Here is a 19,476-nt window from a genome sequence, read left to right as displayed (position 1 = left end):
TCACATGCAGACTCCAGACCATTAACCTCATCCTTAATTCAAAGTTCGAAATGACTGAATCAAGAGAAGACCTCCTATTGGGCGGGTGAGAGGTTACCTTGGTTGTGCTAGCACTAGATAAGTATGAATAATAATAAAAATACGAAACAAATTTTCAACTTACTGTTGAATGAGACATAACAATAATGAAACAGATGATGACAAACCTGTTTTCTTCGATCCGCTGCCTTTTTCTGACTTTTTCTTCTTCTGTCAAGATATATTCTTTCCGCATTCCAATTTCAAAACATTTCCTCAGCCGACACCGCTTACAGAAACGGCGATTTGAAACATCCATCTTACACTTCTCTTCATATGGACACTTGAAGTAGTCCTGTAAAACACAAAATAACACCTGGCTAATCAACTTAATTATCAACAGTTTTGTATTAAAGGCCCATGGTATCTGCTCTCTTTTCAAGAGGAAACCAAATGTGAAAGATATTTTAACTACTGTTCTCCATTCGGAAACCAGACCAAAAACCCAGACCAAAAAAAAAAAAAAAAAAAAAAAAATCAACCAAAAAAATAAATAAATAAAACCCTTTAAACCCCCCCCCCCCCCAAAACCCCAACCCGTAAAACAACAAACTCCTGTCCCTACAAAAATATTAAAAAACCTAAATCCCATAGTCACGCTTGTTCAAAACATACTGTTACGATTGTCAAAGAATATACCTTCACTTTTGAACTAGGTATTGTGAAAGAAAGTCCACAAAACTACATGTGAGACAAATGGAGAAAAACTCTATAGTCTGCCCTAGTTGGACTGAAGGTGGGGGGGGGGGGGGGGGGGGCCGCAGATGATGAAAGACAAAAGGAGAGAAGAAACCCTTTTTAAATACCCACTACACGCAGAATAAAATGTTAAACATGGCTCTAATTTAATTAAAATATTAACAACATTTAAAAAAAAAGTTTTTAGTTTTCTGCCTAGCCTTAACATTCAAAGATTCAGTAACAGACTTTAAATCGAACTAAAATGTAAGAAATATCTGACGAGAATTAACGAGCACTACTAAATAATGGAAGATGCAGCATATCTACACAAAGCCAATTTGTAGTGCAGGATTTTATTGATATTTAATTTTAGTTAATTGTCCTAGCATAGCACTGTAAGTAGTTAACAGTATGCAAAAGGGGTTCCCACATTTGCAATTAGAAATAGGCTTGGCTAAATAACAAAATGTAACAGTATGCAAAAGGGTTCCCACATTTGCAATAAGAAACAGGCTTGGCTGAATAACAAAATGTAAAAGGATTGTTTAAACTGTAAAGTGTGACAGTAACAAGGCTCTTGGAAGGTTTCCAGTGTCTGTGATGGATGAAACATCACACTTGTTTAGTGCTGGATCCTTATTAAATACAATGTTAATTATGTCAACCCGAGACATTAGATTATTACTTGGTGAACCATAATTAATTATTATATCATGAAAGTTTAGTTTGATTTAAAGGGACTTTCCTGAGTTTGCTGCATTGTAAGATGTTTAAGACTAAAGAAATATTTCTACAATTAAGCTTACATATTAAATATATTTTCTCATTTAGAATATCAGTGTCTGTATATTTAATGTGTTTCTGGTTGTCTTAATATTTGTAAGAAGCCCAATCTGGATTTTGTCTTCAAATAATTTCGTAAGTATGAAAAAATATATTTTAGGAAATAAAATGAAATTTAACCTAGTACAAATTTTAGAATGGACAGAAACATGTTTAATATATAGCCACTAATATTTTATGCAGAAAAATATATTTGATATGTAATTACGATCATTATAAAGTCTCTGTTAGTTGATAACATCTTAAAAATTGCAACAAACTCAGGAATGTCCCTTTAACATGCTTAGTTATGAACCATATTATTATAAATGTTTGGTATTTAAACAGAAACTATTATACAAGCTTGTGTAATTGATTTCATGAAATGAGTGTCAGTATATTGCCCGAGTGAGAGTGAGGGTAATACATGAACCCTGACACAAGTTTCGTCAAATCAGTACGATTCACATAGGAGTGTAATAATTTCTTTATTATTCTGTTATCCATAATATTATTTTTATGAATAACAAAGACTGTGTAAAAATGTTTCAAAGCTAACTTGAAGGAGACGACGAAATGACGTCACAGAACTAACACTGTCAAAGCCCCACTATAAAATGACGTCACAGAACTAACACTGTCAAAGCCCCACTATGTCATGACGTCACAGAACTAACACTGTGAAAGCCCCACTATGTTATGACGTCGCTTCTCAAACGTATGTCATTTATTGGTCGCATGAAATCGTTAAGACACACACGTGTCGTACTGGTTAAATTTACCTGTATATCTTGAACTATGTATGTGGATAATAAGTTAAAAGTAAATTATGTTATTATCATTACTGGGTAGTGTTACTTGTTTTGAAGCAAACCATAATTTCCACCTTCCGTATATAACAAAGATGAACATTTTTAACAAATTATAATAAAACTACACTGATGTTTTCAAAGGTTATTGGCCGGTGTCTTAAATACCGAATCTCTCTGCGCATGTTCCATTTACCTGCTACTTCAAAGGAAATCAGCTGGTGATGAACATGTTGGAACTGACTGGGTTTTTTATTTATTCTATACATGGATTACTTAAAAGCAATGGTAAAAGCAGTTTGGAGCTAATTCATATAATTGCTGGAAGCAAACATAATTTCTCATTGGATTTCTTTCACATGGAAATTACGACAACAAAAAATTGCCGACTAGAGGCAACCATAAAGTAATATTAAGTTTTCAAGGACTTAAGATTTTTCAAATATCATTACCATGGTTACAAAAAACACAAGATGTATTGATAGGATGTACGTTTAATGAAGTGCATACTAAATAAACCATTTGCAAATTGATTTCATAATGAAAATTATGAAGCTTCGCAGAGCTTGCCAAATAACATTGATCGAGTTTTGACAGAACATCAATTCTGATTACATACCCATCACAATGAATTACGAAATTACAATAAGTAGCGTAATTTTAATCCCGTAATGCTTTCTGCATTGTGAAATTACTTATCAGATCTTATTACCGGACCTGCAATTAAAGGCATTTTCTTTCCCCTAATATAGACGCTGGTAAGTGAAGTCAAATTGGAACATCATTTGCACAGAATTTCACTAATTAAAATAGCTAAAATGAATGGTAAGTTATTATTATATTACTGATTTTAAATAACAGTCGTGACAAGTGTATGAAGGTAAAATCACAAGCTTTAGCCTCTATAAACTTATAGCTGTTGGGTCTTGTCTTGATAACAAAAAATTGTCTTTAACTAAAATGCTTGTCTGGGTTGAGTGGAAATAGAAATACATGACATAGTGTTGGAGTGGGGAGTGGAAGATAGAAAGGGAAGTTGAGATTGTTGGCATGGTAATGGGTTGGGATTTAAGTAAACTGTTATATGTAGAGAATTAAAGTTAAAAGTTTGTTTTGTTTAACAACACCACTAGATCATGCACCATGATTTATTAATCACTGGCGCTTGGATGTCAAACAGTTTGTTGTCTGACTTACAGTCTTAGAGAGGTGGGACATGCCTAGCTTAGTGATAAAGCACTTGCCTGATGTGCAGTCAGTCTGGGATCGATCCCCATCAGTGGGCACATTGAGCTATGTCTTGTTCCAGCCAGTGCACCATGACTGGTATAGCAAATGCCATGGTAAGTGCTATCCTGTCTGTGCGATGGTGCATATAGCTGATCCCTTTCTACTAAAGGAAAAATGTAGCAGGTTTCCTCTCTAAGTCTATATGTCAAAATAAAATGCTTGACATCCAATAGCCAATGATTAATAATCAATGTGCTCTAGTGGTGCTGTTAAACAAAACAAACAAACAAAAACACAGTCTTACAGGAAACCCGCTACATTTGTCCACTAGCAGCATGGGATTTGTTTTTATATGCACTTCCCCAGAGACATGACAGCACATAGTTTGGCTTTTAATATACCAGTTGTGGGGCATATACAGAGAATTAGAAATGATTATATGCATGAAGAGAACTGAAAGCAGATCAATATGCGAATACTCATCTTTTACTGTATCGGTTTATATTTACTTGCCAATGGCCAAGTTCTTTTATGGATGAAAACAAAGACTGATGTATTTTGCCTCCGGGTATAAAACATTTGTTTCACAAACTTTATAAGAAGCTGTGAAAAGGTATGTATTCACAAATATTTTTTATCTGATCTTTGGTTTTTGAAAGAACAGGAAGATAAAACTCCAACCATATTCATCCTGCTTTTAATGATAACGGGATGATCGACGGAATAAAACAGTCAATACCGCAGAGAGACGACTCCAGTGGCTGCGTCAATATATCGACAGCTCATAGAGAATAATCCTTCGTATTATATCTGCAATGTCTACACAGATATACCTTTATTGGAGAGAGATAGGGAAACACACATAAAGTCACACATGAATCCATTAATTTCATGTACTTAAATAATTTGAAAAGCACAAGGTACACTTTTATGCCATTAACACGATGATGATGAGAGATAAATATTTACACTTTCTTAATTTTAGTATGAAAAGTATTGTGGAAATGTGAAACTTCCTCAGTTTAACAGCTAAAGTTAAACGTTTGTCTTGTTTAATGACACCACTATAGACCACATTGATTTATTAATCAATGGCTATTGGGTGTCAAACATTTAGTAAGGTTTTTTTTACTTGAAATCCAAGAGGAAACCCACTACATGCACTTTCCCACAGACAGGACAGCATATACCATGGCCTTTAATATACCAATCGTGGTGCACTGGCTGGAACAGGAAAAACTCAATCAGATAATGGGTCCCCTGAGAAGGTTTGATCCTAGAACACAAGCACCTCAGGTGAGCACTCTACCGACATAGCTAGATCTACCTCCCACCAATAAATAGCAGTCAAGAAACGAAGGAAATGGTTTATTTAATGACGACGCACTCAACACATTTTGTTTACAGTTATATGGCGTCGGACATATGGTTAAGGACCACACAGATATTGAGGGAGGAAACCCGCTGTCGCCACTTCGTGAGCTACTCTTTTTGATTAGCAGCAAAGGATCTTTTATATGCACCCTCCCACAGACAGGATAACACATACCACAGCCTTTGATATACCAGTTGTGGTGCACTGGTTAAAACGAGAAATAGCCCAATGTGCCCACCAATGGGGATCGATCCCAGACCGACCACGCATCAAGCAAGCACTGTACCACTGAGTTACGTCCCAACCCCAAATAGCAATCAAGAACATAGTGACTATATCAGTGTAAACTGTTTACTTTTCACACCGGAGTTAACAACAAGTGTTAATATCTAGCACATTGTTTAACCAGATGTTAACAGGCGTGACGTCAGCAATGTTTATCCACCACGAAGGGCAGGGTCTAGCTCAGTCAGTAAAGCGGTTGCCTGAGGTGCTTTCATCATAAGATCAAATCCCCCTTTTCCACCCAATTTAGCACCAGAACATGCCCAATAATAATGTCCCTGGACTTTTTAAAACATATTTTCAGACACACAGAGCTCAAATTTAATGATGGCATTGATAGTTGCGATATGAATTGCCATAGGTATAGGGATTTAATGATAGTTGTTTTGCTGCTGGATTTAACATTACTGCCATATCCCATGGACTGTCTTTGTACTTTATTATCATTATTTTCAGAGGTACGCAAAGCTCAAACTTAATGATTTGCAATACGAATTGCCAAACGTCCGGAAATTTACTGATGGCAGATTTTTGTTGTTGGATAAACATTATTGCTGTCATTTAAAGGGATAATGTTTGGTTTTTATATCTGTTACAAAGGTTACTGGTTTAATATAGCTGTAGCCAGGCTCAAAATAGCTGTAGATGTCTGTGGCAAAATCATTAAAACAATAGCCACAGTTAACAAACTTCTTAAAATATAGCCTTGCATATTAACAGTTTTGTTATTTTGATTTATAAATCCATCCATAGTTTAACTTAAAACTAAATACTTCAATTTTATTTACATTAGAAAGAACTCTCTTGATATTGATTCTTTTTTTAAAACTCTAATTAACCCATACAACAAAGAAAAATGATTTCAATTTTTTTTTTTTTTTTATTATTATTATTTTATTTCTAACAACAGCTGCATAAGGAACAAAACAACCAATTATAACAGTATTGCAAAGTGTTTTTTTTTTTTTTTTTTTTTTTCAGTTTTCAAGAATTAAAGTGCATCAACAATATGATAATAAAAAAATATGATTTGTTCATCAGAGCAACATCTCAAAGGAATCCTGTGACAATAGATTTTCAGTTGAATGATTTGTATGTCTGCAGTGACGCATACATGTGAACAACCTATAGTCCGTACCATCATTCTATAACACAAATATTGTTTGTAAATAATTTCAGTTTCGTTTCACATAAGAAGAAAAGTAAAAGTGTTTTGGAAATAAAAAACACCCCCAAAAACTAGTTTTATATGCAATTTACAAATCAATCGGCTCAAAAATAAATAATTTCGATTAAATTTCATAGCATGAAAAAAGCGTTCCCCGTGGGACAGACTATAGAGTATTTCGATAATAAGCATAGACTATTCATGCGAAGTAAAGTGTTGGAATTGGTGATTGGCAGGTTGGTTTGTGTACAGATACTTTGATCTGACATATCCTTAATGGATGTTTGAAAAAAAGTCGGGTGCCTTTATGTAGGTTTTTTTCTGTCAATGAAAAAATACCGATAAAATAGAAAAGGCAACATTCTGCAGAGAAACCTAGACACAGGTGTTAATATAAAAGTAAAAAGTACCAAGTTTTTTTTTTCTGACACTACTTTACAATTAATATGAATTTAGTTTATTTAACTGAGCTTTATTATTCAAATAAAAAAAACAGGAAATATTTTTTTTATTTAACAATACCTCGGCTATTTTTAAACTGGCAGTTTAAAAACTTAGGTCGAGAGAAAGTTAAAGTTTGCTTTGCTTAACAACACCACTAAAGCTCTATAATTTATTAATCATTATCTGTTGAATGTTAAACATTAATCATTCTTATGATAAAAGAGAAAACCCGCTACATTTTTCCATTAGCAGCAAGGGATCTTTTATGTATGCACTTTTGCACAAACAGAACACATACCATAGTCTTTGGAAAAAAGCCCAATCAGAGAATGGGTCTGCCGAGGGGGTTTGAGCCTATGACTAAAGCACCTCAGGTGAGCGCTTTACCAAATGAGCTAGCTCTGCCCCACCCATCAGAGAAGAAAGGAAGAAAGGAAATGTTTTATTTAATGATGCACTCAACACATTTTATTTACGGTTATATGGGATCAGACATATGGTTAAGAACCACACAGATATTGAGAGAGAAAACCCGCTGTCGCCACTTCATGGGCTACTCTTTTCGATTAGCAGCAAGGGATCTTTTATATGCACCATCCCACAGACAGGATAATACATACCACAGCCTTTGATGTACTAGTCGTGGTGCACTGGCTTGAGCAAGAAATAGCCCAATGGGCCCACCAATGGGGATCAATCCCAGACCGAATGCACATCAAGTGAACACTTTACCACTGGGCTACATCCCGCCCCTCACCCATCAGACAAAGACAAAACCTGCTTCCATATCATATAGACCACACCTACCAAAACGCATCAAATTAGCTTTTATATGTATACTCTCCTATGTGGTGTTGTGCTATTATCATATAGACCACACCTACCAAAACGCATCAAATTAGCTTTTATTTGTATACTCTCCTATGTGGTGTTGTGCTATTATCATATAGACCACACCTACCAAAATGCATCAAATTAGCTTTTATTTGTATACTCTCCTATGTGGTGTTGTGCTATTATCATATAGACCACACCTACCAAAATGCATCAAATTAGCTTTTATATGTATACTCTCCTATGTGGTGTTGTGCTATTATCATATAGACCACACCTACCAAAACGCATCAAATCATCTTTATCATATAGACCACACCTACCAAAATGCATCAAATGCTTTTATATGTATACAATGTGGTGTTGTGCTATTATCATATAGACCACACCTACCAAAATGCATCAAATTAGCTTTTATATGTATACTCTCCTATGTGGTGTTGTGCTATTATCATATAGACCACACCTACCAAAACGCATCATATATGACTCTCCTATGTGGTGTTGTGCTATTATCATATAGACCACACCTACCAAAATGCATCAAATTAGCTTTTATATGTATACTCTCCTACGTGGTGTTGTGCTATTATCATATAGACCACACCTACCAAAACGCATCAAATCATCTTTTATATGTATACTCTCCTACGTGGTGTTGTGCTATTATCATATAGACCACACCTACCAAAACGCATCAAATCATCTTTTATATGTATACTCTCCTACGTGGTGTTGTGCTATTATCATATAGACCACACCTACCAAAACGTATCAAATCATCTTTTATATGTATACTCTCCTACGTGGTGTTGTGCTATTATCATATAGACCACACCTACCAAAACGCATCAAATCATCTTTTATATGTATACTCTCCTACGTGGTGTTGTGCTATTATCATATAGACCACACCTACCAAAACGCATCAAATCATCTTTTATATGTATACTCTCCTACGTGGTGTTGTGCTATTATCATATAGACCACACCTACCAAAACGCATCAAATCATCTTTTATATGTATACTCCCCTATGTGGTGTTGTGCTATTAACATATATGGGTTTATGGATGTGCAGAAATATTTTAATGTTATTCTGTCTTACATGTGACTGTCAGCTCAAAAGTCAGAATTTAACTATCAAATTAATGTTCAAACACACTCACTGGGGTCACACACCTTGACCTGTGCCATACAAATGTGCCCCAAATAAGAAGTGGTCTTAAATATGGATAAAACAGTATCATAAAAATCAGTATATGTTTTGGTTCCGAAAGTAAGACAGCAAACCTTCTGAGGGCCCCTGAATAACCTTCACCTGAGATGTTGCCACTTGACAGGTAATAGATTACAGAGTGTTGACTGTGAGGTGAATTCAGGTGATTGTCAAGCACATGGGAAACAACCCCTAGGCTAACACTCTGAACACACACTGTCTAGACCTCTGATGGGGGCTGTATAGATGGTTCAATATATCATGTAATATGTTTACATTTCTTTGGCTGGGACATGGCTAAGAAGCAAAACATCTGTCTGATATGTAACATGGTCAATTCCTCTCTCCAGACATACTTTGTTGTTTTCCATTCCAACCATTTCTTCATAACTGGTAAATCAATGGTCTCATTGCTCCAATACTGGTAAATCAATGGTCCCAATCCAGGGCCGTAGCTAGAGGGGGTGGTGGGTGGCACGCTTGCCCCCCCCCCCCCCCCCCCCCCCGAGTTTTAGACTATTAACTACTCAGTTGCCCCTCCAAACAAAAAATCCTAGCTACGGCCCTACATTCCTCTAAAATCAGTAAATCAATGGTCCCATAACTCCATGACTGGTAAATGAATGGTCCCATTCCTCTATGACTGTTAAATCAATGGTCCCATCTCTCCATGACTGGTAAATCAATGGTCCCATTCCTCTATGACTGTTAAATCAATGGTCCCATCTCTCCATGACTGGTAAATCAATGGTCCCATCTCTCCATGACTGGTAAATCAATGGTCCCATCTCTCCATGACTGGTAAATCAATGGTCCCATCCCTCCATGACTGTTAAATCAATAGTCCCATTCCTCCATAACTGTTAAATCAATGGTCCCATTCTTCCATCACTGCTAAATCAATGGTCCCATTCCTCCATGACTGGTAAATCAATGGTCCCATCTTTCCATAACTGGTAAATCAATGGTCCCATTCCTCCATAACTGTTAAATCAATGGTCCCATTCCTCCATAACTGTTAAATCAATGGTCCCATTCCTCCATAACTGTTAAATCAATGGTCCCATTCCTCCATAACTGCTGAATCAATGGTCCCATTCCTCTATGACTGGTAAATCAATGGTCCCATCTTTCCATGACTGCTAAATCAATGGTCCCATCTCTCCATAACTAATAAATCAATGGTCGCATTCCTCTATGACTAGTAAATAATGGTCTTACTGCTCCAAGCCTGGTAAATGCATGAAAGTTTCTTTGGTGGTATATACATTTTATATACAGATGACACGGTCTTTAATAAATGGATCACTGCTTTAAAGGGACATACCATAGTTTTTAAACACAAAGACATATTTTTTTTACAATTACAGCCATTTTTGTTAACTGAAGTCATACTTTACTTAGATTTTATGGTTTCGATTTATCAATTTCCATACATTCGAAGTGTTTTTGTCATCCTGGTGTTTTTAATATCACAATATGCATTTCTAAGATTTTTAAAAACGCATGTGCGTCTAAGAAGTAACAGTTATGGAGTCAAGTTTTAGTCTATTTTTAGAGGGTATTTCACCATTTCAAAGTCACAGACTCATGTTTCACTCAATTGTAACTTCAACCAAATGTGTTACAGGTTTGTTGATTAACTAAACTTAGTGTTAATTTTTACGGGTTGAAACTAGGGTCTGTCCCTTTAAATCACGAGTAAATGTTTTAAACAATAAATAAAATCAACTTCAGATTCTTGGAAATACCAGGACAGCATACAAAGTTAGTCCAGTCTTTTACCGGACTCTTTGATGTTTACCGGTATATCCAGTCATTCAGGCTTTGCTTAGGAATGTTGAAATTTGAAACAGGAAATGCCAAAAGAAACATAGAATGTCAATTTATAATTTTTGGAGAAAAAAAAAAGTTGGAGGAGTTAGGAAATGAAGTCAAATTAGATTATTAGCATGTTGAAGGAACTAACACGTGAAGTCAAATCAGGTTGTTAGAATGTTGAAGGAGCTAGCATGTTAAGTCAAATCAGGTTTTTACAATGTTGAAGGAGCTAGCATGTTAAGTCAAATCAGGTTTTTAGAATGTTGAAGGAGCTAGCATGTTAAGTCAAATCAGGTTTTTAGAATGTTGAAGGAGCTAGTACGTTAAGTCAAATCAGGTTTTTAGAATGTTGAAGGAGCTAGCATGTTAAGTCAAATCAAGGTTTTTAGAATGTTGAAGGAGCTAGCATGTTAAGTCAAATCAAGGTTTTTAGAATGTTGAAGGAGCTAGCATGTTAAGTCAATCAGGTTTTTAGAATGTTGAAGGAGCTAGCATGTTAAATCAAATCAGGTTTTTAGAATGTTGAAGGAGCTAGCATTTGAAGTCAAATCAGGTTTTTAGTTTTTGGAATGAGATAGTATGTGTAGTCAAATAAAGTTTTCCAGCCAGTTCACCATGACTGGTACATCAAAAGCCATGGTATGTGCTATCCTGTCTATGGGATGGTGCATATAAAAGATCCCTTGCTGCTAATCAAAAAGAGTACCCATGAACTGGCAACAGTAGGTTTCCTCCCTCAATATTTGTGTGGTCCTTAACCATATGTCTGACACCATATAACCGTAAATAAAATGTGCTGAGTGCATCGTTAAATGAACCATTTCCTTCATTTCAAATAAAGTTTTGAGAATGTTGAGAGAGACAGCATATGAAGTCAATTCCCGAATGGCCACCCATATTGGATATTACTACACCTGAAATTATCATGGACAAACCCTTTCTTTGGAGTCTTAATCACATGCATGTTAAAACTAATACAAGTAACAAGCTTTTGGTGCAAATTAATCAGAAAAACTTTGAAAAGTAAATGATTTTAATACAATGCAATAAAGATTCTATGTGGACTGAAAAGAGGTTAGTTGACCCCGAAGAGGTGACAAAATGTTTGCTGTTTGCTGCAAACAATGTAATCTGCTTGGAGTTCTGCCAAAATAAATTGACAGCATCTTGCTACAAGTTTCGCTAGCTAACCCATGACCTTCCAACTATTTGGTGAGCTTAAAATGGACAAATATTTCCTTTGCCTAATCAATACCTTGATTCCTGTATCTGCTGCAATAAAAAACATGATGATCTTTGAGCATTATACTGATTAAACCAGGCACAGTTCGCTCTTTGTAGTGCCAATGAATTCAAAAAATGGTCAATCCCATCAATTTGTTAGGAAGTCATCAGCGGATTAATTAAATCACATAATCTATTGTCTGTATAGTAGCCAAGGATTAAATCAGATGTAATCTTTTGTTTGTAGTTGCCAGTGCCTGGCAGTGATTGAACTTCACATAGTCTACTGTTTGAAGTCTAACTAAAAGGATCACTTTAATGACGTATATACCTTTTATAAATAAAAACATCAGTGAATCACTGACTTTGACAACAAAGAGAAAGAGAAAGAAAGAGAGAGAGAGAGAGAGAGAGAGAGAGAGAGAGAGAGAGAGAGAGAGAGAGAGAGAGAGAGAGAGAGAGAGAGAGAGAGAGAGAGAGAGAGAGAGAGAAGAGAGAGAGAGAGAGAGAGAGGGGGAGAGAAAGAGAGAGAGAGAGAGAGAGAGAGAGAGAGAGAGAGAGAGAGAGAGAGAGAGAGAGAGAGAGAAAGAGAGAGAGAGAGAGAGAGAGGGAGAGAAAGATAGAGAGAGGGAGAGAGAGAGAGAGAGAGAGAGAGAGAGAGAGAGAGAGAGAGAGAGAGAGAGAGAGAGAGAGAGAGAGGGAGAGAGAGAGCGAGAGGGAGGGAGAGAGAGAGAGGGAGATATTTTTTTCAAATTCACACTACAATATTTAACTGAATTGACTGAACAAATGACAATTGTATGTACAGGCATTAATTAACTTTTTTTTTCTTTTCTGTTTAAAAAAAAAAAAAAAAATCAAATTTAAAGGATTATTGATTTAAAATGAAGCTGAGGTAAAATGGTTGATAATTGCAGGCAATGTTTTTGTTACTTGTGAGAAAGAAACACAAAGTGAGAACTGCATGGGGTATTATTTCAAATCCATTAGTAGTTGTAGGAAGACAGCATCTGTGATACCATTAAAATCACCTGTATAAGCGACATAATGGACACAATTACACACTTGCAAATTAACCCCATTATATATTTTACAAATATTACTAAAAGAGAGGTCTAAATGTGACAAAGACATTTTTGAACATCCAGGTACATATACATGTATGTACATTGCATATATACATGATTTGTCAAAACATTTACTTTGTTGGTTTACATTAGCAATGAATGAAAATATGTATCATTCATATTTGTTATGAAACATTATCTATACAAAATAATTTTAAAACCCCCCCCCAAAAAAAAAAAAAAAAATCTGATCATGACAAAAGACATTTTTGAACTAGAGGTACATGTATATGGTTTGTCAAAAATTTCCTTTTTGGTTTACATTAGTAATGAATAAAAATGTCTTTCATTCACTATATTTATTATGAAACATATTATCTAATCAAAATCATTTTTTAAAAAAAGAAGAAAAAATTATTGAAAAAAAGAAAATTAAAAAAGAAAAATAATTGAAAAAAAAAAATTAAAAAAGAAAAAAAGAAAAGCAAAGCAAAAAAAAAAAAATCCCTTTTTATTAGGAGCTATAAATTATTTCTAAATGACTGTCTTGTATATATCTAAGACCATGGTGATTCTGTCTTGTTATGGGAGGAAATTAAGTGCATATAAAAGACTCCTTGCTTCCAATAATTAAAAGTAGCACACATCGGACTTCATATCACTAGCCTATTAACTTTTATCCTAAAAAAATATAAAATTAAAAATTAAAAAAACAAATTAAAAAGAATTTCAAACCAGACAGCTGTGGCATCAAACTAAGTTACATCATCTCAGCCATTTAATGCCTTTCTGTAGAGGTTGTGGTAACTGTTTGTGATTCTAGGGATTGTTCACAACTGAGATACCGTCACTTTAATGACCACCCCTCCTGCCAGCCAGCTGGGCGATGTAACGTCTCACAGTTGGTGTGGGCCATAAACTCCACACTTTCTACCAGCTTCTCTCCGGTCTGGGTAACCGTATCAGAATAAAGTGTAATTCTTCAAATGCTTAAGAGCTTACTGCACTATATAGAAAATGTATTTTGGTTTAACTCTTTGCCTGCTGGTGTAAATAAAGAGGCAAGAGAGACTTGCCGGAGCCTTTGACATTGGCCGAATTCATTTGAAATATTTCAAGTGGCTTTCAATGATTTTGATGACAGCAATTTAAATTTGAAATAATTAAGTTTCTGTTACATTCATACCATATAACGTCATCCCATTTGTCCAGACATACATAGCAACGTGAGTTTCTTCAATTATCGATGAACATAAAAATTACGTTGTCAGGGAACATCATATCTGATGACGTCATTTTATATGGGCAAGAAGTCTTACTAAGTGTCATTGTTTATGGAACAAAAATAATTCAAAATAAAGTATGAAGCTTTAAGTATTGTCTGTCATTTCTTTTACGTTCATCTTGCAACTAGTAGTAACTTAAGGGTTTTATTTCCACCAGGAGACAAATCCTGCTGATTGTGGCTCAGGAAGATGTAACATTGGGGAGAATTTGTTGCCAGCAGCATGTAAAGGGTTAATTTAGGACCAGTGTGTGAAGTAGTCGCAGGAGATAATTGTGAAAAAACAACCCAAAACCCTAAAACAGTCCAAAACATCTTTTTCAGTGGGTGAAGGTGGAGTGGGTAGAAGTCAAAAATCAGTATAAAAACAGACTGAGTGGACTATGGCAATGATCTCTGCTACATAGTATTTTTGTAGTTTTCTTTCTTCTGGTGATCGTTCCAGCCAGTGCACCACAACTGGTATACTCAAAGGCTTTGGTATGTGCTATCCTGTCTTTGGGATAGTGCATACAAAAGATCCCTTGTTACTAATGGAAAAATTGTAGCGGGTTTTCCCCCAAGACTGTTTGTTTGACATCCAATAGCCGATATTTGATTAATCAATGTGCTCTAGTGGTGTCGTTAAACAAAACAAATTTTAACTCTTTTTTTTTCTTATAGAGAAGGGAAACATAATATATATTCAGGAAAATAGGAATAGAGAGTGGGAGTACATAGCACACCCTACCCACCAAAAAAAAAAACAGAAGAAGAAGAAAAAAAATTAAATAAGGAAGCAAATTATATATATACAACATGTATATCTTTATAAATTCAGCTCTGTAAGTTTATGTAATAGTCTGTATTTAGTTTTGATGAGGTCATCAATCTAAGTGATTAGTCTTTTCACAGTCTGAAGACCACAGACTTATACAAGTCCTTTAGGTCATCCCTACGGAAGGTGTTACAAAATTAACATTAGATGGAGTCAAAATTTGTGACAAATCTTTTCTTCTTTTTTTTAAAAATCAGCTATAAAAATCGGCTCAAATTTAACAGCAACACCAATGGCAACTGACATTGCTGTGATATACTTTGCCGGAAATGAAGGACTTTACAGATAACTTTTTTTTCCCTGCTGGATAAAAATGATTGCCATCAGTTGAGGGATAATTTTTTTTTAAATTATAAGTTTATCTGTTGAAAATATCTTTGATTAATATCATTATAGGCGAACTCAAAATTGCCACAGGTGAGCACTTTGTGGCAAAAACATTTCAAAATTGACAAATGACCGAGTTTGAACCTTGCATTTACTGCATAAATTTTATCTTTATGCACTCAGTTTTATTTTGATATTCTCATCTACTTTGCCGAACACTATTATGAACACTGACGACTCACCAGTACCTTAGGAGCGTTTCTCCAAAATAAGGCTTTGCACGACTCGCTTATTAGTTTTTAAACATTATTATGAACACTGAACTCACCAGTCCCTTAGAGGCATTCCTACGGAAGAAGGCTTGGCATGACTCACTTATTAGTATTTAAACATTATTGTAAACATTGATGACTCACCAGTCCCTTAGGAGCCTTCCTGCGGAAGAAGGCTTTGCACGACTCATTATTAGTATTTAGACATTATGAACATTGACGACTCACCAGTCCCTTAGGAGCGTTCCTCAGGAATAAGGTTTTGCATGACTCGTTTATTAGTATTTAAACATTATGAACACTGACGACTCACCAGTCCCTTAGGGGCATTCCTAAGGAAGAAGGCTTTGCACGACTCGCTTATTAGTATTTAAACACTATTATAAACACTATTATGAACACTAAACTCACCAGTCCCTTAGAGGCATTGCTGTGGAAGAAGGCTTTGCATGACTCACTTATTAGCATTTAAACATTATTACGAACACTGGACTCACCAGTCCCGTAGGAGCATTCCTGCAGAAGAAGGCTTTGCATGACTCACTTATCAGTATTTAAACATTATTATGAACATTGAACTCACCAGTCTCTTAGGGGCGTTCCTCTGGAATAAGGCTTTGCACGACTCAATTATTAGTATTTAAACATTATTATGAACATTGACAACTCACCAGTCCCTTAGGAGCATTCCTGCGGAAGAAGGCTTTGCACGACTCGCACGAGATGGCGTCGAAGTTGTAGCCGAGTGCGCGGTCACCACAGACCCCGCAGTACTTGTCCTCCTTGTTCTTGCGGCCCTTGGACGACGACAGCCCGTCTGGCGACATCGTCTCCATCGACCGGTACGGGTGAGACACCGCCTCCATGCTGTTCGAGTCCTCGAAGCTGGGGACACAAACAGAGTCATTAGAATGCATGATAAAAGGTAACATCTTTGGTATGATATATCTAAGGTAAGGCATAATTTAATTAATTGTTGAGAATGGTGAAGTGATTTTGTAATCTACCTGTCTGTTAATGTGAAGCAAAAGACAAAAACGTGCTGTATAATAAACACAAGCTACTAATAATCTTGTAATATTACAAAAGTTTTTCTCCTGTATGGTGTTCAGGATTCTGATTGGTTGATGCTGGTGAAACAAATTACAAAATGAGAAAAAACTGAAAATAAAGTACAACTCAAGATATACACGTATGTAGATCATGATTAGGAAATAATAAGGTATTTTTAATTTACTATTTGTTTTGTTTTTTAATTTGGGAGGAATTAATCCATGTATAACAGTGACAAACACAGTACAAGTTATAACATTGGTTTGCTGGCTATGCAATTTTTCAATGTTTTTTTAAAAATATTATATACATGTGTGTATACCAGGGGTGGGGAAAAGCCCTTTTTTCCCGGTCTGGGACCGATTCTCAATCTCTGAGACCGAAATTATTTTTTAAAAACGCGCGTTTGCCGGTCCCACTTTTGTCATTCTTGTTGGTCCGAAGCACCTGTCCATTTCTATTATTGGAACAAATTCCTATCGGTCAAGTGGACCGGCCAGCCCAGACATCGGTATCTCGTGCATGATTTAAAATAATAAATAAATAGTGGTTAATATGGCTGGTGTTTCAGACATTTGTGATTTTAAAGTCTGCCTAAGTATATCACCAGTCACTGAAGTCGGACCTACAGTGCTGAGTAGTGTCAATCGACTGCCACTAGGCTAGACATTTGTCAAAGTCGCTGAGTCGGTCAAGAGATTACACATACATTAACGATAGCACCATTCTTGGTTTAGAGAGCCATCAAGGTATTGCACTCCAATTCAATCTAATTAAAATTAGCTCCACTATTACATGTGGATCTAAAGACAGCCAGTTGGAGCTCATGTCCACCAATCAAAACCTTACTTGCAAAATCCTGCCAGTGATTTAAAAATAATTTGAAAACATTCCGAATTATCCTGAGGGTATACGACATGTTTCGTCGTCAATTACGAATGCCTTAAAACATGTTTTATTTTATAAAATAAATAATTTGTAATGTAAAACTGAAGACTGATAACCCACCCCGTACGTATTGGTATGGTTCGCTGTACTGCGGCCACTAAAATAGACTCGCCCGATATTTTTAGAATTTGTATGCTCCCAAATAACGTTATAAAAGGCGAAGTGTGATTGGTCAATATTTAAATTATTATTTACAGATGAAATGTTACCTGGACATTGGGGACTACACAGTGTTGTTAGTTTTAAATCACTGGCAGGATTCTGCAAGTAAGGTTTTGATTGGTGGACATGAGCTCCAACTGGCTGTCTTTAGATCCACATGTAGTAGTGGAGCTAATTTTAATTAGTTTGACTCCAATTAAAACAAAGGACCCGGAATTTGCAACTAGTTACAATCAACACCTGTCAACACCTGTGTCGGGTCGAGTGTCCTAGTCCGAAGCAAGAGGCTTTTGTGCAATACAAACTGCTTAAAATAGCATAAAATATAATGAAATAATCTATAAATGTATTTATTGTTGACTGTTCAATCATCAATGTAGTGTATCCAATAATTATAAAGGATTTTAAAATTAACAAGCTTTCCACCTTTTTTTTTTAACAAGTGGGAGTAAGCAGAACAGCTACATGTACTGTTATCTCAAGAGCCAGTAGAGGTCAAATTTCATCCAATCAGTGATGACGTTATTACTTTGTCTAAACATGTGCTAGCTCAGGCTGTCAAATGCTTCAATGGTGCCATCTTTTATTAATTTTCAAGATACAGTACTGAATACTCATACTTTTTTTTTTTACATATATGGAATTAAAATTCATAACTTTTATTCCTTTATGTTTTCATGTTTATCGTTTCGCGTTCATGATTCAAGATAAAACTACAAATATCACTGATTTAAAAAAAAACTATTTGGCAAATGTTTTTTAATTTTTAATTTTTTTTTTAATCTCCCACCCCCCCGGGTAGTGATGACATCGAGTGGGACCGATTGACAATTTTAATTTTTCCCCACCCCTGGTGTATACATGTATGTGTGTACTGGAACAATGATAAATTCTCCCAACTTCAAAATATTTATTTTTAAAATGTAAACATTACATTGAACAATAATGCACATTGGAATTTGAATATCATGGGCATTTGCCCCTGAAACCAGTCATTAATGTATACAAAAATGCATCTGTGTACAAGACAGAATACTTATTTATACAAGCTTCAGAGTTGTGAAATGATTTAAGTGAATGCAAACATCCCTTCAATCTGCAGGGTGACTAATCACACACACACATGGCTGGAGTACCGGGATATAAATCATCTTAATGGGAAGAATCACAATCAATGAAAGGCAAGTATTAATCACCATTATATCCTTGATTTGAAGCATTTCACATCGGTCAGTAGTGTACAGGCTATTGTTGGGTCCCAAATCAAATATTTTAACTGCAAATAAGCATATGCATGTGCACACGAACACATGCACAGACACACAGGGGACAATATTTTGAAATCTGAGGGAACCGGAAGTCGGTTCACGTGGTTTTTACCTAGGTAACCAATTGTTCAGTTACGTGAATTATATTTATGAAACCCGTGGGTTAATGCACCTCAAAATTACGTTGAAATTGCTTAATACATAGTTTTTAGCTGAAACATAAAGTTAAAACAAATACAAAAGAAAACATTTGACCAAAAAAAAAAAAGGCTTTAAAGGAGTGGACAA

General features: G+C 35.6%; 1 protein-coding gene across 5 annotated transcripts in view; it reads right to left on the bottom strand.

Annotated features, from left to right (window-relative positions):
• The window catches only part of LOC121384802 (nuclear hormone receptor HR96-like), a 371,804-nt gene that overhangs the window by 12,523 nt on the left and 339,805 nt on the right, over positions 1 to 19,476 (bottom strand). For all 5 annotated transcript variants that reach the window (XM_041515387.1, XM_041515388.1, XM_041515389.1 and 2 more), the window contains 2 exons: positions 16,429 to 16,642; positions 207 to 373 (listed from right to left, as the gene is read on the bottom strand). In XM_041515387.1, the coding sequence (XP_041371321.1) occupies positions 207 to 373; positions 16,429 to 16,642 (381 nt within the window). The remainder of the gene's footprint in view (positions 1 to 206; positions 374 to 16,428; positions 16,643 to 19,476) is intronic.

This window comes from Gigantopelta aegis, chromosome 10, assembly GCF_016097555.1.
Source record: "Gigantopelta aegis isolate Gae_Host chromosome 10, Gae_host_genome, whole genome shotgun sequence".
In the NCBI taxonomy this organism is placed as follows: Eukaryota; Metazoa; Mollusca; class Gastropoda; order Neomphalida; family Peltospiridae; genus Gigantopelta; species Gigantopelta aegis.
The sequence above is the reverse complement of the archived record's forward strand: the minus strand, read 5'-3'. Positions and strand labels throughout refer to the sequence as shown.